Here is a 27,192-nt window from a genome sequence, read left to right as displayed (position 1 = left end):
TTGTACTTTGACGTCAATGATTTGAAAGCTCGAATAGTGCTAAAGGTCTAGTGCCAGGTATATAAAGTGAAATGGAGGATAAAATAATGTGTATCCTCTATGACGATCAACAAAAATACCATCTCTATAGATTAAAGTTATAGGTTGAAAAATTTGTACAATATTAATTTAGAACCATCCATTTAAAATCAATAATAGTACCCAAAGTTTTTGATCAAACGAATAGGATTATAGTCTAGCACAATCTAAGATGCTGAGCAATAAAATTATATTGAACGAAGGTTCGAAGCCTAGAAAATTGCAATGCTCACAGTCATAATTTCTTTTTTTCAGGAATGAAACAAGAATTAGAAGATGCTATGTCAGACATAAAGAAAACTGCAAACAAAGTCAGAGCTAAACTTAAGGAACACAGTCTTTTTAAATATAAATAATTTTCGAATGTACCGTCCTTTTAAAGTTTGTTACAAGTAAAAAGCTTTCTCTTGACGAATATTTGGCGTATTTGCAACTTAAATCTCTAAAACCTTAATAGAAACAGAACACCATTTTTTACTAAATTGAAAATAAGGTACTTAAGTAATTTTTTTCCTTGCCTTACCCTCGGGGAGACTATCCCTGCGGGACTAACTACTATCAATAAAACCTGAAGTAATAATTAAAATAATTAACCACCCCCCTATTTTTAATTTATTTCAAAAATAACGAGGGGTCCCCCCCAAGGGGGTTATGTGCTTCACTAAGCACTTTGATGAGCCTAAGCATCAAATCTATGTTTTATAAGCAAGTATTGAAATTCACTCCAAAAATAAGGATGATCAGATCACATACGCATCGCCACTTACAAAGGAGACCACGAAAATAAGCATTTGAATTTTTAATGCAAGTGCCTTATCCATCTCTGAACAAATTTGGCTTATCGAATTATCTTATTTCAACTTATATATTACTGTTCATTAAATATTCAGTAGAGTAGATCTTTCTACAATTTTATATATTTTCTATTTTTATCTTTTTTATGTGTTTGGGTTGACTTCATAATATATACAAATTTATACCACCTAAATCAAAGTACAAATTCATGAAAATTTGATTTTTTTAACTCATTAGTTTGTTTTTGATAGAAAAGCTACTTCATAATTCACTTTGTCTGAATGCAAGTTTGTCTGGAACGCTTCGGGGGAAATGCTATATTCTCAGCTGCTATTTAAGATGGACAGCTTTTTTGTTTTTTTTTGTGTTAATGAGCGTTCATTATATAACGTACTTAGTCCGTCGGTCTGTCGATCATGTATGAAATTGAAATGCTTTTTTCATAAAGGCTTTTGATACTGCATAATATCTCTATAAATCACTTTGTCCGTTTTACCATTTATAATTTTTTGTGCTCTGCTACTTATGAATTTTGTTATCCTTGTTTTTAATTAAAACATTTTTTCTCCAGAATAAGAACTTATTTTTAGATAAAAATATTTTACTTTTTTGGCTTCAATTCTATAATATTTTTGTTAATCCTATTTTTAAAGTAATAGAACACTATTCTGTATATTTAAATAAGCAAAATTACCTTGTAGATTATATGTGTTTGTCGGTAAAGATGTTTAAACTTTTATTTTAAAATAAAAACTACCATTTTAAGTGGCTAATGCTCTTTGCAATTCGTATTTAAACTTTGGTAACATTTTCCTGAATAAAAAATTCAAATAGGTCTGTATGCGTATGGGGCGGAGGGGTGTTTACCTCCCCCCTCCTCTAAAATTATTTCTTTATTTAATGTTAAGGGGGGGGGGGGGGGGAGTTCTGGCACATTTGCGTAAACCTAAAAACATAAACATAAACATAAACATATTTATTTGGGCATAAAAATTAAACATAGTCATAAAGTAAAAAACAAAATATAAAACACAATTCAAATTACTATAACAATAAAACAACCTAAATCCTAATCAGTTCTGCCCGGGTAACCATGAATAGATCACTAAGGATCTGTCTACTTTGCCCAAAATATATTAACCTGGTGTATAGGCTTTATCTTTGGACTGAGAGGATAGATTATTAGGGATAAAATCATTCTTATATGATGAATTTCCCCCAGATTTAAGATTTTTTGGATATGCCTTCAGGTTCCAGAGCTCCAGGCCTCCAGGTGGTCTCTCTACAGGTAAAAATGAAAAAAAAATTTTTGAGAGTTAGATGTTAGCTTATGAGACAAAATATGTATGTTTTTTCTTCAAATATGTGAATAACAATCAAAAAGAAGCATATTTTGTTTTATAAGTTAACCTCTAACTCTTCAAAAAAAAAATCTTATTTTTAATTTTTACCTGAGCTGGATCTTTAAATCATTTCAATGGTGATCTAAACCACCCCGCGCGAAATTTCAGCCAATCACAGCGGCGTATTTTTAAAATGCGCCGCTGTGATTGGCTAAAATTTCGCGCGGGGTGGTTTAGATCACCATTGAAATGATTTAAAGATCCAGCTCTGTACAGAGACGGCCTGGAGCTCCTATAACCTATCCTCTTAGTCCAAAGATAAAGCCTATACACCAGGTTACGCAAATGTGTCAGAACTTCCCCCCCCCCCTTAATAAATATGTAAACCTTTATATACCAAGAGGAAATATCATTGCTATGATTATTAATGTATTCAGATTAGTTTTTCAGTGTGTTAACAATTATGTTTCAATTATCACTACAATAATCACCAATATTCATTTTCTATCATAGAATATGAAGGGATAGAATGTAGGTTTTTTTTTAAAGATACCTTTTGAGAAAGAAATTTTATCAATTTATCATCATATTATATCTATATAAAACTTTTTAAAAAGAATTTATGATATTTTTTAAGTTTTCCTATTCATACTTTAATACATTTTTCACATCAGGGTCCTAAAGGTTTAAACCAGGGTGGGCATACAAAAAACCCACCCAAAAAAACCAACCCTGGTTTTTTTTTAAAAAACCCAATAAAACCCCCATAAAAACCCTTAAAACCCTGGGTTTTTAAGGTTTTTGGGTTGGGTTGGGCTGGTCTTTTAAAAAAAACCCTGGGTTTTTCCCCACCCTGGTTTAAACTAAAAAAAATACTAAAATTCGTCATTATGGTCTAGATAAATAGATTTATTACTACTTGCACCAGATTATCAAGTACTTTAAACTTGTTACTGCAAATAATGATCCACCACCATTACTCCATCCACTCATCTCCTACTGGATGAAATAATTGACCAATAAGTGATGTCCACGTTAACAACCAAAACTGACGAAAAGTTTTTCCCTGACATAATATCCAGTGATCCATGTATATTCTATATCCATTATTAGATAATAGTTTGAGTTACCTTACTTCCAATATATAATGAATATTTTTGTCTTTAGACTTAAGTAAAGGGTTTGATAATAAAGCACTACTTAAATACAGTGAGGGAGAGGAGTGAGCTGTTTATTACACTAGTCTCCAAATTTTTATTATTCCATAGCTTATTAACTATAGGGGACTTTAATTAAATTCTGATTAGCTGGTTCATAAAGTTGAGTGATCAAACGTTTCAACCACTAAATGTAATTTTGTGTGTCATCATTGGGGATGTACATAATACCTACATCATTGAATTATAACTTTTTATTTTTCTATGTTTATTCATATTTTGCAATTATGTCCTGTTCTTTTATTCGCTTTGTTAGAACAAATTGATTTATTTACATAATTGAGTGTTTTTGAGCAAAGCAACATATTAATTTTTATTGTTTGAGTAAACTTTTCTATTAGGGGAATGGTCTTTAATTTTGTATTTTAAAGGTACAATTTACAATTCGTAGGTGTATAATCTAGTGAAAGTCCACTTCCAGATGTCCATTTTAACATATTATAAGAATCCTAAGATACTTTCTTGATCAGGCCTTTAAATCCAAAGACACTTCCAAGCTGGACCCGTCTGCCTTAGCCTTCAGAGCCATTCCTTCTCACTAAGTTACAGAACCACTTCCCTTACCTATCTTATTCTATTAGCCAGATGTTTTGAACCTTGGAGACCTGGTTGTTGTCATCCTTGTTTATATTAAAATATGTATAATGTTATCAAGAAGAAAAACAAGAAAATATTGAAATATTATCATGATATACAATTTTTCTCTATCCTTGGTTTTAAAACAATTTGAGATATTATTATTACAGCACAATTCCTAACTTGCTTTCCCTTTAATTTTGTTATTTTAATGTTTTGATTGTTCTTAGGAACAACTTTTCTGCCTCCATACACGTCATGGATTTATTTTGTGTGTGTATGTGTGTTCTTATGTATGTGTGTGCGTATTATTATGTTTTGCAATATCCATATCTTCTTATCTAGCTTTGGGAGAGGGAAAGATATTTAATAAACAAACTTTATAATTTGTCTAAACAAAAAGCTTAGCACCTAGAGGCTTTGTATTTAAAGGTGAATATAATAAGCTAATAATTAGATCTTAATCTAAAAATAAAATAGCCTAAAACCTCCCATTAGTGGCTTAACGGTGCTTTGTATTTAAAGGTAGACGTAATAATCCTTTAAATAAAACTTAATCTAGAAATAAAATAGCCTAAAACCACCCATTAGTGGCTTAACGGTGCTTTGTATTTAAAGGTGAACGTAATAAGCTTATAAATAGATCTTAATCTTAAAATAAAATAGCCTTAAACCACCCATTAGTGGCTTAACGGTGCTTTGTATTAAAAGGTGAACGTAATAATCCTTTAAATAGACCTTAATCTAGAAATAAAATAGCCTAAAACCATCCTTAAGTGGCTAGCGGTGCTTTGTATTTAAAGGTAAACGTAATTATTTTATAAATAGACCTTAATCTAGAAATAAAATAGCCTAAAACCAACTCTTGACCTGTATGAAGTTGCCTTGTAATAGAGAATTTCATCCGACCAATGTAATTGACAGACCAAAACCCTCAAAATACTTAAATACAGTGTTTTTTTTTATGAGAACTTTTTTGAAAGCAATTTTACCCCACTTATAGTTATCAGAATTTAAAGATTAGGTAATGGCTTATTTTCTCCGTTTTTTAAGGCAATTTATAGAACATTAAAAAAATATTTCAGTTTTTAATTTAAAAGTACAGTAAAATGTAAAATTCAAAACTTAGGTGTCAACATCTAAAAATGGTTTTAGCGCATTTTTCTTATGTTCAAATCTTCTACCTTTTGCAAGAATGTCTGCAAAACGCTTTAAAGTTGAGATCCAGAGCTAAAAATCAATACAGATACTATTAAGGACATGTACTAAAATGTATCAAAGTTTGCAGGTCATATCTCAATCAGGAAGGGAGTACTGGCCCCCCAAAGTCGACTACTGAAAATCCAATTTTTTTCTTGCAAGGGGTAGAAGATTTGAACATAAGAAAAATGCGCTAAAACCATTTTTAGATGTTGACACCTAAGTTTTGAATTTTACATTTTACTGTACTTTTTAATTAAAAACTGAAATATTTTTTTAATGTTCTATAAATTGCCTTAAAAACGGAGAAAATAAGCCATTAATCATTAAATTCTGATAACTATAAATGGGGTAAAATTGCTTTAAAAAAAAATCTCATAAAAAAAACACACTGTATAATAGGAAGATATACAAAGTATTTATATTGCAGTCAGACGCTTTACTAATATCTTACTGTATAAAAAAGATATGTAACGAAAAAGAACTATAGACAAAAAAAAATTTTTTAAGTTAACATAAATTTTTATCGTTCTTTCTATTACTGTTTTTAACTTATAACACACAACCTTTACGAATTTTACCAGAAACCTACCCCTCTCTTTGTAAATTTATAAGTAGCGCAGCTACTTCATAGTTAGGGTATGTCCGCACGTCCTTTTGTACGTAAAAGTATTTTAAATTACAAAGTTTAAATATTTTTAAAAACTGTGATGTTATGAACAGGTGATAGAAACCAGTATTGAACAGGAGGAACAGGTATAGTTTAATTTTAGCGGTGCACTTACTCTATAGTTTCATATTATGTTCGCATCGTCCGTCTGCACTTAAAGAGTTTTTTTTAAGCGAAGCTTTTCTACAACGGATAGCTTTTTCTTTAATTTAGGCATGTTAGAATTGTCCTATCTATTTCAAACTTTGCATGGTGATTCCTTTAGTAGTTAGGTACGATTTAGAAAGCGTAGCAACTCTATAATCATTACCAGAATGTCCGTACGTCATCCTTGTTTTTTCAAATAGATAATAACACTTCTAAAACGTTGGTCTCCAAAATTTAGCCTACCTTTACTTAGCCAGTATCATCAGATTTTTAAATTTTTTGGGGGGCCATAATACTAAAACATAATTTTCTAGATGTTTTTTTGTGGAGTTTGTTTGTGCTTAAAGTAGTAGGATGTCTCTTTGTCCTACTAAAATATATGGTGTAGCCTATCTTATTTTTTAGTGATATTAAAAATAAATACTGGCAAAACTATAGTTTGTTGTCACTATAAATTGTTTACTAGCGACTGCGCCTATAGTATCCAGGGTCTATTGGAAGAAATGGACAAGAAAATAGCCTAAAACCACCCCAAAATTTAAATCTAAAAAAATATCTTGGAATTGACAACTCAAGCTGTTCAGTAGTTCTTGAAATCTCAGGCTACAAAAAACTTTCTTTATATAATACGTCAGTTACCTATTTTTCATTTTTAGTAGGGTCGAGCCGGATACTTTTTTGGCCGGATACCGGATATCCGGCTGATTTCTAATGCCGGATATCCGGTTCCAGCCGGATATCTGGCCAACGTTCGATATCCGGCAAAAATCAGCCAGATATCATGTAACCGGATAGTTTTAAATACCGGTATCCAACTCTAATTTTTAGAGTTCATACGTAAGTCGAACTATCTAACTATCTACCTATCTTGTCTAGGTTAACAAAGCCAGTGCAGAGTTAAGAATCAAGAAAACACAACACAGCACCCTTAGCAGAAAATTTGTGGAGGTAAAGAACATTTCTTTATTATTTGGACATTAACCGCCCAACAGACAACCAACCATTTGATTGCATGACCTTTGGTTAGAAGTAAAAATCAAGCATAGCTGTACTTGACCAATTTTATTTTATATATTTAAAAGCAATGATGGAATACAACAAAAGGGGACTATCCACGAACAATAGCAAGTGATTCTAAGTTCCTTCCCGCATTGATCCATAGTATTTTTTTAGTGAATATACTAAGTTTATGTTTAATATTCCGTTTATCGACTACAAAAATAGGTTTCACCATGGTTTAATATGAAAAAAAACTTTGAAATGTTAAGCATTTTTAGGTGCAATATCATCGAATGTTTTGATGAGTTCAAACTGTTGTTTAAAAGCCTTGACACAAAAGTAGGTACATTATTTGATTAAAAATGTATATTTATAAAAAGGTTGGTAACTTGTAATATTGTAAACAGTTTAATTAAAGTATTTTTGTAATTTATAGCATTTGATGCTTTTCTGTTGTGTTATTTTATTTTGTCCTTTGAACTCAACAAAGCATTTGATGATATTTCATCAAAAAATTATTTACATTTTAAAGTTTTTTCATAAAAAACCATGGTGAAACCTAACTTTTTAGTCGATAAACCAAATATTAAATATAAACCTAGTACATTTAATAAAAAAATACTATGGATCAAAGCTGGAAGGTACTTAGCATCACTTGCTCTTGTTCGTGGATAGTTCCCTTTAAAGAAATTATGTAAATCTATCTAGGTATCAATCTAATATCTATCTATTCATTACTTGTTTATCTATCTATCTGATAATCTCCTAGGTAATGACGGAATACAACCGCACCCAAACAGATTACAGAGAAAGGTGTAAATCTAGAATTCAGAGACAGTTAGAAATTAGTAAGTACTCATTTATTTATTAACAAGCGACTGCGCACTTAGCATCTTGGACCTATAAAATAAATAATGAAGGAGGTAAAAAATATCCTACTTTCCTTAAAAGGCTTCAATTTAAAAAAATAGCTTAAAAGTAAAATCATCCTTGTACCTAATTGAAGATGGTCTTGAAACTGTCTTTTGAGTACTTAGAAAGATCTTAACGAATAAACAGAAACCTTGCTACTTTTTTGTTAAGAATTTATACTCAAGGACCATTATTACCAGCTATGAATATACGTTTATTTTCATTGACGAAGCAACTCTATAAACAATATCATATGCTATCTCTATAGTTAAAACGTTCCTAGAACTACTTACAATTTTGCCCCGCTCTTTGTCCTAATAATGGTTCCTTAGATTAATTGTTAAAACGTTTCAACCACTAGTTTTAATCAATTTTGTGTATCATCATTAGGGATGTCATTGTCTTATCCCTTTAGATCCCTATGAGTAACAAAGATTTTCTACTTCTAAAATAACAGTGCACTGATTAAATTTTTAATGATGTAAGTTTGTTTTTGCCGCGCTATTGAAGAACATAATTTATCCTTTTTTTATTTTTAATTGGTATAATATATCAAATACGCATATTATGTTCAATATTTATATAGAAAAATTTCCAGGATGTATATCATTTAACACTAATAAGGACGATAGCATCCTATGGCATAAATGTTTTTTCTTTAAATAAATAAATCTTGCAAGACAAATCTTTATATAAGATTAATTTGAAACATATGTTCCAATATCTAAATAATATAACGAATAAGCAAATATTGCTTGATTCACTTCTACAAGAGGACGATTGAGAATGATAACCTTAGTTATTGAAATTTATATATGGCCTGTACAAAGATGTTAGTTTTATAAAGTAGTCTTGGGTTGAGATGGATCAATAGCTTTTAAAACTAAATAATATATAAATATTATTACCTACATATTTTCTTGCAATTAATCAATTTTTAGAATTTATCAGATACTAGCGACTACGCCCCTAAAGGCTTTAAGGGGGAAGTCGACCACTTACTATTTTTGTTTGAAAAATAAAAAGTTTGTTTGGCATTATTTTCTATCTGTGATTTCTCCGGCGAGGGTGATGCTAACACCCCCCCCCCCCCCCACCCCCTGAAACTTCTGTAGTACCTATGAAAAGGTTCACTGTAAAGGAGAACCATATCGGTTCAGCGGTTAGAGAGATCTTTCAGTACAGACAGACGGACATATGTCCTGTTACTTATATATAAAAATAGAACTAAGGAGCCTTTTCAATACAATTACTGTAGGTATTTATACAATTTTATTCTACTTGTAAATTTAAAAATTCATTTTTAAAATTAAAAAAATACCTTTTACTTGTATCAATTTACTAGGTAAATACATTAGAATTTATTCTATTAGAAGTTTTTAAAAGTTCAATTTTTGAGAAAATTTTATTTATTTGGACAAATGGACAAATTATAAGATTTAAACATTAAGTTTAATCTTGGTATTAAAAATCTTTTTTTCCATATATTTTTTAGCTACCCCCGGAGTCGGAGACGCTCTACAAAATAACCGCTCCGGCTTTGGCAAAGTATGGCGGCTTCAGGCTCCTGCTCCACAACGCTGTAAAATAGTTAGTCTTATTCTCAACCAGATTGCCATTGTTACAATTAATTCATATTTTGTATTTTTAGCTGGTAGAACTACAACCAACGAGGAGTTGGAGGACATGTTGGAGCAAGGAAACCCAGCTGTTTTTACTCAGGTAAATGTTGTCTTGGCGTTAGCGTTCTCATAGATGGGAATGAGACTGTAGGTACATACAGAGCGCATATGATGGTCATCTAGGAGGAGATGGGTTTGAATATTTACTTTAACCGTGTTACAACTAAAGACGTTTTAAAAGTTGCACCTTCAGTACATCTCCTGTCATAGCCTGAGTTTTGCATATAATGCGGTTATGTTTAAAAAAATAGTTGATGCCTTTTTGTGGCTGTATCTCATCTTTACACAATCACAAGTCAAAAAAAAAAATAGCCAACTGACTGTAGCTTTACCCATCTATCAAATACATGTTAGTGTTAGAAAATTCACTTTCAATTTAATTTAGGTATACACGAATTGATTTTTTTTCCAATTTTCTTGTTTGTCTCAAAATATCTAGAATAAAAACCAGGATAACAACATCCACAAATGCGTACCTTAACAAATGATTCAACCGTACTAAGGAACATTAATTAGGAAGTCCAAGGGATTCTACCTTTAAAAACATTATTGTTAATAAAGAAAATAATCAGCATGTTTAAAATGGACGTACAGATTTACTGGTAACGATTACAGAGCTGCTATGCTTAAACTACACCATGTTTTTTCACGTATTCTTGTGCAAAGTTTGATGTTGATAGAACGATTTCAACATACTTTATTTTTCTTATGAAGCCATCTACTATGAATGTATTGTAAATACAGACAGACAGTTAAACTCTAGATGTAGAGAAGCGTCGCTATTAATAAGTGGAAATATAATATTTTGAAAAGATGCGAGTTCTGTAAAACTATATTCTCTCACCTAAACAACTTTCACTTTCAGAATTTTTTATTTGATTTTAAAAAAAAACAATGGTAAATGAATATTAAGAATTTATACCTACCTATTATTTTTAAAAGTAAAGTTTTTCTATTATCACCGTAGGTCCATCTGTCCGTCCATAACGGATAGTTCTTTATGACAATCATGCATGTTTCAATTGTCATGTTTAAACTGGTATGTTGATTCCTGTAATAGTTGAGTACAATTTCAAAAACATAGCGACTCTATAAGCGTTACCAGAAAGTTCATATGCCCATTTTACATGAGGATTTCTTCCTTTTTTAATAATATTTCATAAAATACAATCATCCTACACAATAGATTTTTGGAATAGCGATTCTTAGGACCAATAGGTATAATGGTATGAGCATGCCTTTAGTCATCAAGTCTAAAAATGTAAGTAAGTCCATATTGAGCACTGCTTTTCTATATTTGTAAATATACGTTTGCCTAACTTTATAATTTGTAAAACTTTTATATTTGTAAATTTTATTATATTTATTCTTTGAAAAAGGATTTTTATGAGACTATTTATAATTATTTATCTGATTGACTGACCAATCATCTAGGATAATAAATCTATTTTTTCAGGGCATAATAATGGACACCGCCGCCGCCAAGCAAACCCTGGCGGACATTGAGGCACGGCACGCCGACATTATCAAGCTGGAGAACAGCATCAAAGAACTTCATGATATGTTCATGGACATGGCTATGCTTGTTGAAAGTCAGGTAGTGTAATAATCTTCAATAATAACCTCGTTAATAACCTCTAACGGGTGATACTGCTGTCAATGAAACTTTAACGTCAGGTACAAAAACCAAACACATTACGGGGAGCCAATTTCTCCTTTTCTGTCAAAACACACAGGGTATTAGGTTAAGTAACACTCAACAGACAACCAACTCTTTGATTGCACTACCGTGCTCATAAAGTCCTAACTGTGCATGATAATGAGTTGCGCCTGTTTTGTAAAGCCCTTACCCCTACTCTATGTTCTCAACGATCTTTGTCTGAAAGTCTGGCGGATTTTCTTAAATCTTTGTCTGCTGTGTTGAATTGCTAGTTTTTACAATTTTTCTTACAAATCCATTGAGTTACTCAAATTCAATATTAAACTGACAAAAACAGGGATTAATTTTTGTGTAGGATTTTAAATTTATTTTATGTCGAAATTGTAAAAATTTAAGTCTTTTAAATTCTTGTTATTGGGCTCGGAAAGGTTTATGATCTATTTTGGGGGTAAGGAAGCTCCAAACTCAACAACCAACCTTCCCATTCCCTATCACAAAGAAGCCTTTATTCTATAAATAACTTTTTTAATTCTACCTATATAATCTATAAAAAAATCTTTATTCCTACTAAAAAAAGAAACATATTTTTCCAAAAAGAAATCTTTTCTTTGGTGTAATGAACCAATTCTTAGTAGGAAGATCATTAATTATTTATAACAAAGATTTACTAAACTTAAACAAAACATGTATTTTGCACAATTATACAACTTAAAAGCTTTTTGTTTTATAATTTCATCTTTTTATAAACAATAAATGATGTTGAAAATGAAAATAATTATATTTTGTTTCTATATATTGGGTAATATATATTGGGGAGGGGATATTAACTCACATTGTCAACATCATACATATATTTTAATAACATGTATTTGATAATTACTTTTTTTACAAACTAAAATGGTACATTTAATTCAAACATGTTACAGGTCTGTGTTGATTAATCTAAATTACATAATCCATCAAAATATTTAATTAGACTAAATGGAATTTCCTAAGAAAATAATAGATATAGGAGTAAACCCATCAGATTTAGATATTTTTCTAATTAAAAAATGGCATAAATGGTGGGGGTGGGGGAAATGTACCTTACAGAAAGTAAAACACAATAGTTGAAGCATCAGAATTTTACCTGGCAGTTTCTTTACTGTAGTCTAATAAATGAGAATGCTATCTGAAAGCACAGATTCCTGATGTAGTTTTTATGAAAATTAAGACCACGAGATGGTGTTTTTCATCCACAACAACTTAATTGTTTCCTCACAGTTACTTAATGTACTACTTAAAGTCACAGTACCTTAACTCTTTTATTAGGCTAGGTTCCTATGTGTAGTTTTAAGCATAAGGTACTTACGCCCTTTTTTCATAATTGTGCTCCTAATTTAAGTATTTAATTTGTTTGTGAGGTCATGAGAATTTGCTTCTCATAAAAGTTAGAAGTACTTAACATATTTTCTCCATTTAATATAAAACTTTAAACTTTGCAAGGGGTTATACCAGAAATTTCAATTATATACATGTTTGAAATTTTAAAAAGTACATTCATCATGTTACAAGATATGGAAGATTGGTTTTGTATCAGAAGCCTGGCAAATTTTGTCAGTGACTAAAAAATAATGTTGCTTTAATCTGGTTGGTCTTTTCTAGGTCCTATAAGGACATTAATTAAAAACTAAATGGTTTTGTGGGCCCAAATTTTAATTTTTTTATTGGTTGAATTTATGTTCATGTAAACATAAAAACACATTTTGCCATAACCAACAAAATATACTTAAGACACAGCTATATTACATTATTTATTTAAAATTTTGTATTTCTATTAACAGATACTTGTTTTGATTTAACCAGGTAAAAAATCATTTTTCATTATGTACAATAAATATCTATAGAATACTATACCTACTAAATAAACTATTTTGATTTCATTTTTAAGAGACATGTGAAATTTTGCATTTTATTAGGATTGGATAGTTAGGTAGTTTTTGAACTGTTTGAAAAATATATTGTGAAAAAAACTAATTCCAAGACAATTATGTTTTGTCCAAAATCTTAATTTGCAAAAGCAATGTTTTTATAGTTTGATGAATGAAAATATTTAGACTGTTTTCATTAGACAGGACAACCTAAAATATAAAATATAGCAAAAAAAAAATTGTAATATTCAAACTCTCTCTACAAATTCTAGAATTTGATTAAACTGTGAAAATTTTATTTGTATTTTTGTCCTCTGTTCTAGTTTTCTTTAGAATACTTTTTCATTTATTGCTTCTTTAGTTCTCTTTGAAGTTTAAACCTTTTTGTAATAAAATGAGAATAGCTTCTTTGAAAATAAATTTTTTTGAATAAATAAATTATAAAATCATAAAATGGTGTTAACTTTCATCTTAAGTCATTAAATAAATATAATTACAAATGCTAATAATAATCCAAGGCTTTAACAAAATTTTCATTATCATAATCATAATAGCATGAAATAAATGATAATTACTTTTATAACCAAATTTTAGTAGTAAGATTATTGTAAAAGTTAGGTTTTAATTATTTATTTAGGTTTCATCTTTTGTTTTGTTTTGATTTAGTCCATAAATATAATTAATATGCTGCACTGCCACTTTATTCGTAAGACAATAAAGCAAAGCACAAGCTAGATATTTTAAATAGTTTGATAAAACTGGGACTTTCTCTGTACTTATTGAGTGAATATGCATTTAAGATTTTTCCAACCAAATCTATTGTAACGCTTAATCCCATTGAAAACAATTTTTGATATCACTAAATGTTATTAATTTGTACAGATAAATTTCCCTTAATGATATTGTGGTATCCGCCGAGGATAAATGGCAGACACCGGAGTTCAATTAGATTACGGCAGTGTGACAGACGTGGACACCTTACTATAGAGAAGCTACGCTTCTCTAGCTTTCACTAGATAATGATCAACATCTAATTTCAGTTGTCACTTTATTGAAGGTTTAAAAGATACTGAAGCTATATACAACAAACAATAATAACATGGATAGGAATAAATAATCATAACATAAAAGCATAAATAATACATATACAATGGTCAGTTTGGGCAATAATGATCCCCCATCCCTGAAAAGGGTGGGGGAGAATTAAGAATACAGTTAACCATAATAAACATGACAGATTCAATCATTAATTCTAAGCGTAGGGAGGGGGTCACTAGACCCCTTCCCCAGGACTCGGGGGAGGGCCGTTGACCCTCCACCGAACCCCAGATCAGGGGTGCCATAGGCATGGCTCACGGTTGCCGAATACCACAACTCTCCCCTCGGAAGGCTGGGAGGGGGTTTCCCTACCAGACTTCCGACAGTGGTTGAGGCCTTCGGCCCGCTCCTTAGGGATAAAATATATACAAACGATAATGATTCAATGGAATCCTAGTGGTGAGTATCTTCTTAGGGTTGGTGGGCTCCCAATGTGGGATAGAAGGCAGAGGCTGGCTTGGGTTGGACACGTTGGTCAGCGCCGGCAGGTATCAGGTTTGCTGGTGGCACAGTTGCTGCTGGAACAGTCAGCAGTGGGGCCTGCTGGTTGTTGTTGGCAGCGGCTGGGGCACTGGCTGTCAGGTTGATCGTCTGAGCAGCGGCCTGTCCTCCTGAGGGGCCGCGGGGTCTGCCAGAGGGCGGTCCTGGCCTACCTGGGCGGTCATGCCCGCTGTCAGTGGATTTCATAGACACCATTTCCTCTGCTGCTTCCCTGCCGATGGGAATGGCATCCCAGTCCACTGAAAAGTCCCGGGACTTGGCATGGTTGAGCCTGGCTCTAGCCAGCGCTTTCCTATATAAAGCTGGATGGTACAGGAACACTTGTGATATCGCATTCAGGGCTGCTCGGACTCCTCCTTGTGCGGCTGCCAGGGAGATGATGGTTAGGTCCCCCAGCAGTTTGAGGATCAACAACAGCAAACACAGTATGGCTGCGCCATCTCCCCACTCGTGGATGGCTTGTCTAAATCCAGCCCAGACATCCAGGGCTGCCTCTCCTTCCTCCGCCAGTCGGTCAATGTTGTAGGACACTATCCCATGGTCTCCTGTGGCCGAACAGCTGCCTTGCTGAACGCAGGAGCCATAGGATAGGCCGGTCAGCATGGCACTCTTGTATGCTGGGAACGCCAGCAGTTGTTGCCAGTCGTTCAACTCAGCCTGCGAATACAAGCCACCTGAACTGAAGTCATCTAAGGGTTCTGTCAACAACTGCTTAGGCGTATCCAGCGGGGGTGGCCTCTTCTTGGGAGCGGGGGTTAACTCTATCCAGCCTTCCTCCGTGTGCACAGTCAGGGGGTAGGTGGAGGAGCAGGGAATCTTGGTGGCGTGTTCACTGTATACCCGTGTCACAGCGTCTACAAAACCTGTGGGCTCTACTGGCACTTTGTCCCAACACTCCTTGTGTTCGCGGACAACGTACTTGTGACGTTGGCAGGTCAGCTGCAGCAGGATGTCTCCCCTCAGTACCGAGAACGTGCTCCCCTGGACACGCACCGGGTGGGCCGGGTCTAGTTGCTGGAGCTTCCAGCAGTTGGCCACCACTTCTTCTGCTGCGGTGCTTTTCATGCGCGTTTCCAGGGTAAACCCAATATAACCTGCATGTATCTGTGCTTGAAGGGGAACGTCAACATCCCTGGCCGACACTCTGGGCAGCGCAGCCGCGGCTGGGTCAGCTGCCACGAACAGCGCTGGATGGTTTGTGGCATGGGCCTCGAAGTCGCAGTTCACAATCGAGGTGGGGTTGGTCATGTTGATGAAAAACTGAGCCTGATGGTCAACCAGATATGCATCCATCACCAGGCTGGGCTGGAGGCTGCGGATCAGCCTCAAGGGGCAATCTCTCCCCAGGTGGTCCCACACGTAGGTTGCTTCTCCAGTGATGCAGGACAGTTCAGAATGGGGACACTCTAGGGTCAAGTGGTCAGACTGGGACTCCACCCGTCCATCCTCCACCACATAGGTCTCCTCCTTGACCAGCAGCCGTCGCTCCTGGAGCACTAATTCGTTGCGGTATAGCTGGCCCTCAAAGTGGACGTCCTCCCCCTCACAACCCACCCCCTCGGGGCTGTTGACGAGGGCGCCCACCATGTCGATGGTGAAGAACAGGGGGTGGTTCAGCTGGAACGTCAGTGGCTGGGTCTTGCCTGGCAACGTGTAGACTCGGTTCCTGGCCAGGTCGCGGCACGCTTCTGGGTCTATCTTGGTTGGCCTCATGAGGGTGGGGACCGAGGTCACCTTGAGGTGACCCCATACCCCACACCTGAATGTCCACTGGGACACGGTGAGCTGACAACTGTACCCAGTGGTTTCCCTCACCTTGACTTGCTGCAGGACGTGTACTTCATGGCCCAGGGGCACCTCTTGGTGTAGGGGCTCCGTGTTACACATCTTTTCTTTATTGTAAGACGTGACATGGGTGGGGTTGGCACAGTCCCACCCCACCAGGACGTAGCTGGTTGTAGGCCACACGGCTGCCAGCAGGAGGCCCCACAGGACCATCCACCAATGGGAGAGGCTTCCAGGCAACCATCTTCCTCGTACACGCGGCTGGGGATCTTCAGCTCTGGTCACAGCTGCTTCTTGGGACTGGACACGGCTGGGCTGCTCCTGGCTAGATACAAGTTTCCATTGAGCGTTATCTGTATGCGGCCGAGGCACCCCGATACCCTCCCCAATGACAGACTGGCAAGCGACTGGCCCTTGCCTGGGTGTCGGCTCCCCTAGCCCTAAGTGCTCCCTTCCCTTGTCCAAAGCATGCCCAGTGGCATGGGGCTGAAGTGCATGTGGCACAGGCTCGCCCTTACTCACTGCCCTCCCCTGCCCTAGGAACTCAGGTGCATGTGGCACAGGCAAGTCCTTATTTTCCCAAATTTCAATCTCCCCAGCCTCAGGTGCAGGGGGCACAGGCAAGGCTGGGTGTTTACAATATTTTGGATACAACACGTTTAACAAATTCAACTTATCCTGATGTTGAGCAGCTGGGTTCCCTTGGCTGGCAGGGGGCTCTGGATGGCATGTAGCTGGGCTCTCCCTGCAGGCTGGTGGCGCTGGCTGGCATGTAGCTGGGCTCTCCCTGCAGGCTGGTGGCGCTGGCTGACTGGGGGTGACGGGTGTCACCCCTTCCTCTGGGACCGCTGGCTCGTTCCAGGACTCAGGTCTCTCGGTGGCGGCGACGGTTGTCGCCCCAGACATCAGGTTGGAGGCTGGCTCGTTCCAGGATCCAGGTATCTCGGTGGCGGCGACGGTTGTCGCCCCAGGCACCAGGTGGGAGGCGCTGGATAGCACCCCCCCATCATCCCAGGTGGCGACGCCGGGTGGCGTCCCATACATCGATGCAGAGGTGCTGGCTAGCACCTCCTGCCTCTCTCGTTCGGCGGCTGCCAGGACCTCCCCATACACCGTCTCAGGGACGCTGGGCAGCGCCCCTCCACTCTTGCTGGGTAGGCTCAGTCGGGCAGGTTCCATCATGTTGAGGCTGAAAGGCTGGGGCCTCAGCACCTCTGGCTCGGCTATGTTGTTGGGCTGTATCAGCTCTGGCCCCAGATGGTTAAGACTGAAGCCTAGGCCAACCCGGTTGGGTTCAGCCGCGCTGCCCAGTACGTTGATCCTAGCTGGGACAGTCCCGAACTGCGGCATCCCATCGGCTCGGTCCGCAGCTCTGGGGGCGGCTGCCTGCTGTGGTGGTGCTGGGGGCGCGCTCCCTTCCATATGGGCCACTCTGCTGGGCTTCCCTGGAGGGGCACCCTTGTCGGCGGTGCGCCTGCGGCTGGCTACCTGGGCCCAGTCAGCTCTACAATCGGCCGCCGTGTGACCGTCATAGTGGCAACGCTCACACTTGGCAGAACGGTCACGGCGTGGCTGGGTGCGTCTCTCCTCTAGGCTAACTTCCACAGGCGTTGGGCAGTCTCGAGCTCGGTGGCCTCTCCCCTGGCAGCGGTAGCAGCGGCCTGGAACCTTGTCATCTGGAGCGACCTTCCCCATCTGGTGGAGACCCGGAGCCAAGGAGCCAATCTCCATTGGCTCCGACTCGTCATATTGGGGCAACTGGATGCAGGCAGATCCAGTCAGCCCGTCGGTCGAGTCCACTAAGCACACACCTTCCTTCAGCTGCTTAGTAACCATGGTCACGGTGAACATGGCCTTACGAGTGTACTCAGGTACACTCGTAATTTCATGGTTCATCATGAGGCGTTTTACATTGGCGTTACGAATTCCACGATTTAATTCGTCCACCAACAACTCAAGATCCTCATGGTTGTAGGCGTCCCTATACAAGGCGCACTTAGTTGATATGTACGCTTGTATAGGTTCTGTCGAGTGTTGCTTGTAATCCCTAAACGCTTGTTTAAGCGTTTGGGATTCAAAAGCAGGGCGAAATAGCAATTCACACTCGGTCTTGACCTGTTCGTAGGTCAAGGCTTGGCCTGCCTCGCCAAACAGATGGGACGCCATTTCCGCCGCTTGCCCTACCAATGACAGTAGTAGGGCGTTGCGGCGGTTGAGGGAATCATGAGGTGGCACGCGGTAAGCCGCCCATGACATCTCAAGTCTGCGGATATGTGCCGACCAGGATTGCTTGGGCGGCCCTCTAAACTCCGGCAGATTGCTCAGCATCAGCTTGCGGTACTCGGCTGGGGCCGGCTGAGGGTCATCCTGGAGCCATCCTAGGGCTTGGTCACCTCCTGGGGCTTGATGCTGGTCCATTGGGTCAACGGTGAAACGGCGGGCACAAAGTTATACAGTACTAAAGTGAATGGTTTGTCACTTGAGGCTTCCTAGCCTAACAGCCAACACTGTTTGTATCACTAGGTTGGGAGTTTAGTTGCAAAGATATAACTTAGCTGTACTTATCACTAGTTAGGTGTTGAGGTTGTAGGGTAGGCTGGTAGAGGTAGATAGATGTTGAGGGTCTGAATTGCTGTCAGGAACTGATTGGGTTTTCCTTTATCACACTAGAGCTAGAAGGAAAGAAACTTGCAATTCTTTATTTGCTAAAATACCCCTGTTAAATGCTATGGAGTAGCTCCGCTCCGGTGTGAGTGTGTGTGTGTGTGTGTGTGTGTGCGTGGAATCTCCTGTCCTTGTAACGCGCGTCCGCGCCGTCAAATCCGCGCACACGGGGAAAACGCGCTCTCACCCCTCAACTCGCTCTCTCATTGGTCCGCTTCGTCCGTTGGATTTATGATATTTTCCGCACTCTGTTGCGCTACCCGTGAATGGCGCTCTGTGTGTCCGATCGCTAGCCCCACACTACAGACGGACTTAGTGTAGTGTGGGTAGGAAGGGGGAAGCGCGTGAGGGGACGGGGGTAACTCCGTCCGTTCCCCCTGTGAGGGAGGGGGGTAACTGTGTGCTGGTGTAATAGGGCCTTTCTTCTTAATCCTAGGCTTATCTATTATATCACCCTGATTGTATTTGCCTTCAATGGAGAGGGGCCCCTCCCCTTCCCTTGGAATAAGGGGTGTATTGTTGTTGTGCTGTGGGCTTGAGATTGTTTTGATTGTATATCAGGGTCTTTATTATATTACATCTAGCTTCTATTTTTGTCCTTATCACAATTGCATAACAGATTTGTTTACCAACTCTGTTCTATTTTTAGCTGTTATCACAATACACAATAATCCAAGCCTGTTCTATTCTTAGATTTATCACAACACAACAATTTGTTTGCCAAGCTTTGCTCATAAATCTATTGTTTGGCCATCACACTAGGGTGGTAATCCCTGCAAATGTGATATAATATCTGTTTTCTAGATGGGTGGCTGCGTTGTAGCTTCTCAGGATACTCGGAGTTGACGTAGTTTTTCTCTGTTCTGGTGCACTACACTCGTATGTTAGCTCGCAGCTTGCAGCTATGTGGCATGTTTCAGCCTATCGGCGGCAGGGAATGTCCCGTCCTGCTAGCGCCGCTGATCCAAATCCGGCTGATGGCGGCAGGGAATGTCCCGTCCTGCTAGCGCCACTGGTTCGGATCCTGCTATTTCTTGCAGTAAAGTTGGCCTATTTCCAGCCGTTTACACTTATTTGGCTTGTTTCAGCCGGTCCGCAGGCCTGTTTCAGCCCTTTTGGCGCTCAATTCTCCGTTAGATATCAGCGCTGCTCGCGGTTATTCGTCGGATTTCGCTGTCTCGCTTCCACAACTGCCGGATGCAGAGTTAAACTTTGCTGTCCAGGGTGGGTAATTCAGGTTGCTTGCGTCAGTTTTGCCAGATTCACTGCTGGGAGTACCTTAGCCTCAGATGCGCGTCTGCTCTACACTTGTGGTTCGCCGTAATCTCACACAGCTGTCACCAAAGTTGTGGTATCCGCCGAGGATAAATGGCAGACACCGGAGTTCAATTAGATTACGGCAGTGTGACAGACGTGGACACCTTACTATAGAGAAGCTACGCTTCTCTAGCTTTCACTAGATAATGATCAACATCTAATTTCAGTTGTCACTTTATTGAAGGTTTAAAAGATACTGAAGCTATATACAACAAACAATAATAACATGGATAGGAATAAATAATCATAACATAAAAGCATAAATAATACATATACAATGGTCAGTTTGGGCAATAATGATCCCCCATCCCTGAAAAGGGTGGGGGAGAATTAAGAATACAGTTAACCATAATAAACATGACAGATTCAATCATTAATTCTAAGCGTAGGGAGGGGGTCACTAGACCCCTTCCCCAGGACTCGGGGGAGGGCCGTTGACCCTCCACCGAACCCCAGATCAGGGGTGCCATAGGCATGGCTCACGGTTGCCGAATACCACAATATGATATAATACAAGACCTGTGTATCCAAGACAATATTATATTATAATGAAGTGATATATAGAATGCAGTTAAAGAGTTTAATGAAATTAACATCTTTAATTAGGTATCTCTATATTAGAAAAGTAGGTTTGCTAATAAGAAAGTTACCTAGTTTTTTTTATTTAATTAGCATACACAGATAAGACATGTATGTTGCATATTAAAATTTTATTGCTTTTTAATGCTGATATATAATCTGAATTTTAGTAAGTTGTGACAGGTAAAAATTAGGCAAAAAGTTTAAACTCATATGATAGTGATATTATTTTTTAGCTTCAAATGTTTACCAATAAAATCAAAGGTCTGGCATTTGCTTATAACCCTCCAAGATTCATGATTAATATGCTTATGCACAATTTTAAAATCTGCTTTGTGCAACTGATGAACATGACATTTATAAAGGGAAAACATATAATTTAGCTTGCATTTGAATTAACCATCTGCGAATACATTTTTTTAAATTAAATATCTGGGTATAGTACCTTTTGTGACGATGCCTCTGAAGCTTTAGATGGGTTATTTTAGGTTAGGTTAGGTGATTGTCTCGCAGGGTTAGAGCCTCCCGCAGGAGCTAGAAATAGGAGAAAAGCTACAGTGAAAATACAACGAAACGCTCCTTAAGAGGCTTTGTCATGAAAGTTACTATTCCCAAATATCCAAATTCTAGGGCAAGTTAGATAACCAAGTAGCTACGTTTTGATCACATCTTGCGACATAACCCATAAACTACCCGCCCTTTACTGCTAATACTGAAATTTTATTTTTTTCTGATTCTAGGGTGAAATGATTGATAGGATAGAATACCATGTTGAGCATGCAGTGGATTACGTGCAAACAGCTACGCAAGACACAAAGAAGGCACTCAAATATCAATCAAAGGCCAGACGGGTAAGTTATATGTTTAGACATCTAGCGATCATTTTCGAACTAAATTATTAATATATGTACTTAGTTATGTAAAGAGCAGTATTAAGCTTGAAAATTATAGGTTTTACAGGATCTTTATATTTTTAATTTCAGACAATTTGATTCTTAATGAACCGATTACGCGTAGATTTATGACTAAAAGAAAAAATTGTTGATTTTTCAAAGATTTACCTATATTATTTGGTGTATTTATATGTATTTTTGTATGATATTCGATCATGAATTATTAATATATAATTCTAAGGTGGGGGCTTAATTTTTTGTACTTTATGTTGTTATATGTTTAAATCAGTGTCTTTTTGGTACCTTAAGGTCATATTTACTTATTTGAAAATAGATTATTTTTTTTAAAGAGCATATCATCCACAAAATCTGAACGAAATGAAAATTCCTTTCTCCAATCAATCAATCACATAGTCAACAAAAATCTTCCAAATTCAAAACTATCGCTTTTGCCGGCTGTAATGGTAAAGGAGGATGTGCTTAAGGACCATTTGGGCAGGGGGGGGGGGGGGTTTACTCGAGAACCCTTAGAGCTAGAGGGAGCTAATTTTGGATTTAAGCTTCTATGGGGCCAAAGTTACTTTTAAAATTATCGTCGACCCCCCACCCCCCCCCAAAAAATTTTTTTTGGGGGGGGGGTAAAAATTTTTTTTATTGCATTTCTCGCCGAATTAGGCAATTTGGAATCATTTGAGACCATGTTATTTTTTTCAAAAATTTTTCGCCTTACAAGCAACCCTGCGGGGGGACATTTTTTTCAAATTCTCGTTTATGAAGGTATATCTTAAATACAGTATGCTACTCTCTTAGTTTTAAAGATAATTGGATGAAATCTTTTTGATTGTGTCACTAATTACCCCAAGTTTTGGTATCTTTAAAAAAAACGGCGACGGGACCGCCGCTCCCGCCGTCCGCCGCCGTTTTTCGCCGCCACCAAAAAAGAAATTTTTTATTGCATTTCTCGCCGAATTAGGCAATTTGGAATCATTTGAGACCATGTTATTTTTTCAAAAATTTTTCCCCTAACAAGCAACCCTGCGGGGGGGACTTAGTCATTTTTTTCAAATTCTCGTTTATGAAGGTATATCTTAAATACAGGGGGGGGGAAGTTTGTACAGTTATAGGAAATGAAATTCAGTACTAAAGTTTGGGAGGGCCGTGTGGGTTTGTTTTTAGAGTTATCAACCTAATTCTTTTTGTGAGCTCTCTTATATGACTGGATCTACACATAAAACTTTGAAAATTGAATTTTGGGACTTTCCCTCTAGGGGCTAGTGGAGCAAAAGACCCCCCCAAACACTAAAAATTTAAGTTCTGAGCTTATTTTTAGAGATATTGAGATGATTTTTTCTCAGAAACCTTTTTTAACAAAACCAAACTAAGTAATCATTGGAGATTTCATTTTGGAACTTTCCTTCTAGGGGCTTGTGGAGCAACAGACCCCCAAAAACACTAAAAATATCGTTCTGAGCTTATTTTTAAAGATATCAACCTGATTTTTTTTAAATAATACTTTTTAACATAATTGAATCAACGAACCATTACAGATTTCATTTTGGGACTTTCCTTCTAGGGGCTTGTGGAGCAACAGACCCCCAAAAACACTAAAAATATGCATTCTGAGCTTATTTTTAAAGATATCAACCTGATTTTTTATTGGGACTTCATTTTGGGACTTTCCTTCTAGGAGCTAGTGGAGCAAAATACTCCAAAAACACTAAAAATAAGAGTTCTGAGCTTATTTTTAAAAATGTCAATCTGATTTTTTAAAGAAAACTTTTTTAACATAACCGAATTAAGGAACCATTACAAAGGGGGGGCCGGGGGGCGAAAGTGACACTTTTTGAAACCAAAACTAAGAGTCAACAAAGGAACTCAACTAAAAAAAGGGTTACAGGTCTGAGATTTTGCATGGCAGTTGCTTTATAGGGGTACAATATGGAACTGTGAAGAAACGGCGGCGCAACCGCCGAAAACCGCCGTTTCCCGCCGTAATTTTTGTTGCCTTTTCTCGGCGGTTTTCGGCGGTTGCGCCGCCGTTTCTTCACAGTTCCATATTGTACCCCTATAAAGCAACTGCCATGCAAAATGTCAGACCTGTAACTCTTTTTTTTAGTTGAGTTCCTTTAACTTTTAATTTTGGTTTCAAAAAGTGTCACTTTCGCCCCTCCCCCCTTTCATTTTGGGAGTTTCCTTCTAGGGGCTAGTGGAGCAAAAGACCCCCAAAACACTAAAAATATGAGTTCTGAGCTTATTTTTAAAGATATCAACTTCCTTTTTTTTAGAACACTTTTTTAACATAACCAAACTTGGTAACTTTTACAGATTTCATTTTGGGACTTTCCTTCTATAAGCTAGTGGAGCAAAAGACCCTAAAAACAATAAAAATCTGTAAAAGTTACCAAGTTCGGTCATGTTAAAAAAGTGTTCTTAAAAAAAATCAGGTTGATATTTTAAAAATAAGGTCAGAACTCATATTTTTAGTGTTTTGGGGGTCTTTTGCTCAACTAGACCCTAGAAAGAAAGTCCGAAAATGAAATCTGTAATGCTTTCTTAGTTTGGTTATGTTAAAAAAGTATTATTTAAAAAAATCAGGTTGATATCTTTAAAAATAAGCTCAGAACTCATATTTTTAGTGTTTTTGGGGGTCTGTTGCTCCACAAGCCCCTAGAAGGAAAGTCCCAAAATGAAATCTGCAATGATTACTTAGTTTGGTTGTGTTAAAAAAGTTTTCTGAAAAAAAACATCTCAATATCTCTAAAAATAAGCTCAGAACCTAAATGTTGAGTGTTTGTGGGTCTTTTGCTCCACTAGCCCCAAGAAGGGAAGTCCAAAAATGAAATCTGCAATGATTACTTGGTTTGGTTATGTAATAAAATGTTTCTAAAAAAATCATCTCAATATCTCTAAAAATAAGCTCAGAACTTAAATTTTTAGTGTTTGGGGGGGTCTTTTGCTCCACTAGCCCCTAGAAGGAAAGTTCCAAAATGAAATCTGTAATGGTTCGTTGATTCAGTTATGTTAAAAAAGTATTATTTAAAAAGAATCAGGTTGATAACTTTAAAAATAAGCTCAGAACGCATATTTTTAGTGTTTTTGGGGGTCTGTTGCTCCACAAGCCCCTAGAAGGAAAGTCCCAAAATGAAATCTCCAATGATTACTTAGTTTGGTTATGTTAAAAAAGGTTTCTGCCAAAAAAAATCATCTCAATATCTCTAAAAATAAGCTCAGAACTTAAATTTTTAGTGTTTGGGGGGGTCTTTTGCTCCACTAGCCCCTAAAAGGAAAGTCCCAAAATGAAATCTGTAATGGTTCGTTGATCTAGTTATGTTAAAAAAGTTTTATTTTAAAAAAATCAGGTTGATATCTTTAAAAATAAGCTCAGAACGCATATTTTTAGTGTTTTTGGGGGTGTGTTGCTCCACAAGCCCCTAGAAGGAAAGTCCCAAAATGAAATCTCCAATGATTACTTAGTTTGGTTTTGTTAAAAAAGGTTTCTGAAAAAAAAATAATCTCAATATCTCTAAAAATAAGCTCAGAACTTAAATTTTTAGTGTTTGGGGGGGTCTTTTGCTCCACTAGCCCCTAGAGGGAAAGTCCCAAAATTCAATTTTTAAAGTTTTATGTGTAGATCTTTGAAAATTGAATTTCGGCACTTTCCTTCTTAGGGCTTGTGGAGTACAAAAAACCCCCAAACGCTAAAAATATGAGTTCTGAGCTTATTTTTAAAGATATCAACCTGATTTTTTTTAAATAATACTTTTTTAACATAACTGAATCAACGAACCATTACAGATTCATTTTGGGACTTTCCTTCTTAGGGCTTGTGGAGCACAAAAACCCCCCAAACGCTAAAAATATGAGTTCTGAGCTTATTTTTAAAGATATCAACCTGATTTTTTTAAATAATACTTTTTTAACATAACTGAATCAACGAACCATTACAGATTTCATTTTGGGACTTTCCTTCTTGGGGCTTGTGGAGCACAAAACCCCCCAAACACTAAAAATATGAGTTCTGAGCTTATTTTTAAAGATATCAACCTGATTTTTTAAAAATAATACTTTTTTAACATAATCGAATCAACAAACCATTACAGATTTCATATTGGGACTTTCCTTCTAGGGGCTTGTGGAGCAAAAGATCCCCCCAAAAAACTAAAAATATGAGTTCTAAGCTTATTTTAAAAGATATCAACCTGATTTTTTTAAATAATACTTTTTGAACATAACCGAATCAACGAACCATTACAGATTTCATTTGGGACTTTCCTTTTAGGAGCTTGTGGAGCAAAAGACCCCCAATACACTAAAAATAAGAGTTATAAGCTTATTTTTAAAGATATCAACCTGATTTTTTTTAATAATACTTTTTTAACATAAAAACGAATCAACAAACCATTACAAATTTCATTTTGGGACTATCCTTCTAGGGGCTTGTGGAGCAAACGACCCTTAAACCACTAAAAATATGAGTTCTGAGCTTATTTTAAAGATGTCAACCTGATTTTAAAAAAAAACTTTCTTAACATACCTGAATTAAGGAACCATTACAGATTTCATTTTGTACTTTCCTTTTAGGGTCTAGTGGAGCAAAAGACCCCCAAAAACGCTAAAAATATGAGTTCTGAGCTTATTTTTAAAGATATCAACCTGATTTTTTAAAAATAATACTTTTATATAACCGAACCAACGAACTATTACAGATTTCATTTTGGGACTTTTATTCTTGTGATTTGTGGAGCAAAAGACCCCCAAAAACACTAAAAGTATGAGTTCTGAGCTTATTTTTAAAGATATCAACCTGATTTTTTTTAAATAATACTTTTTTAACATAATCGAATGAAATCTGTAAAAGTTACTAAGTTCGGTTATGTTAAAAAAGTGTTCTTAAAAAAATCAGGTTGATATCTTTAAAAATAAGGTCAGAACTAATATTTTTAGTGTTTTGTGGTTCTTTTGCTCCACAAGCCCCTAGAAGGAAAGTCCCAATATTTTCAGTGTTTTGGGGGTCTTTTGCTCCAGTAGACCCTAGAAGGAAAGTCCGAAAATGAAATCTGTAATGGTTTATTAGTTTGGTTATGTTAAAGAAGTATTATTTTTTTAAAATCAGGTTGATGTCTCTAAAAAAAAGCTCAGAACTAATATTTTTAGTGTTTTGTGGTT

At 36.9% G+C, this 27,192-nt stretch overlaps 2 protein-coding genes across 7 annotated transcripts in view; both read left to right on the top strand.

Annotated features, from left to right (window-relative positions):
• The window catches only part of Syx1A (Syntaxin 1A), a 69,753-nt gene that overhangs the window by 22,723 nt on the left and 19,838 nt on the right, over nucleotides 1-27,192 (top strand). For 5 of the 6 annotated variants that reach the window (XM_080147623.1, XM_080147624.1, XM_080147625.1 and 2 more), the window contains exons 5-11: nucleotides 334-408; nucleotides 5,934-5,965; nucleotides 6,903-6,974; nucleotides 7,795-7,873; nucleotides 9,589-9,659; nucleotides 11,076-11,216; nucleotides 21,874-21,984. In XM_080147623.1, coding sequence (XP_080003749.1) covers nucleotides 334-408; nucleotides 5,934-5,965; nucleotides 6,903-6,974; nucleotides 7,795-7,873; nucleotides 9,589-9,659; nucleotides 11,076-11,216; nucleotides 21,874-21,984 — 581 coding nt within the window. Of the gene's footprint in view, nucleotides 1-333; nucleotides 409-5,933; nucleotides 5,966-6,902; nucleotides 6,975-7,794; nucleotides 7,874-9,588; nucleotides 9,660-11,075; nucleotides 11,217-21,873; nucleotides 21,985-22,376; nucleotides 22,491-27,192 lie in introns of all 6 variants that reach the window. The other variant, XM_080147620.1, reaches the window with a different exon arrangement.
• Nucleotides 8,687-27,192, top strand: part of LOC145305803 (uncharacterized) — a 112,058-nt gene continuing 93,552 nt past the window's right edge. The window contains exon 1 of the mRNA XM_080147619.1: nucleotides 8,687-8,712. The gene's annotated coding sequence lies outside the window, so the exon portion shown is untranslated. The remainder of the gene's footprint in view (nucleotides 8,713-27,192) is intronic.

This window comes from Acartia tonsa, chromosome 14 (assembly GCF_053477335.1).
Source record: "Acartia tonsa isolate MP-2025a chromosome 14, ASM5347733v1, whole genome shotgun sequence".
NCBI lineage: Eukaryota > Metazoa > Arthropoda > Copepoda > Calanoida > Acartiidae > Acartia > Acartia tonsa.
This window is presented reverse-complemented; position numbering and strand designations above follow the sequence as displayed.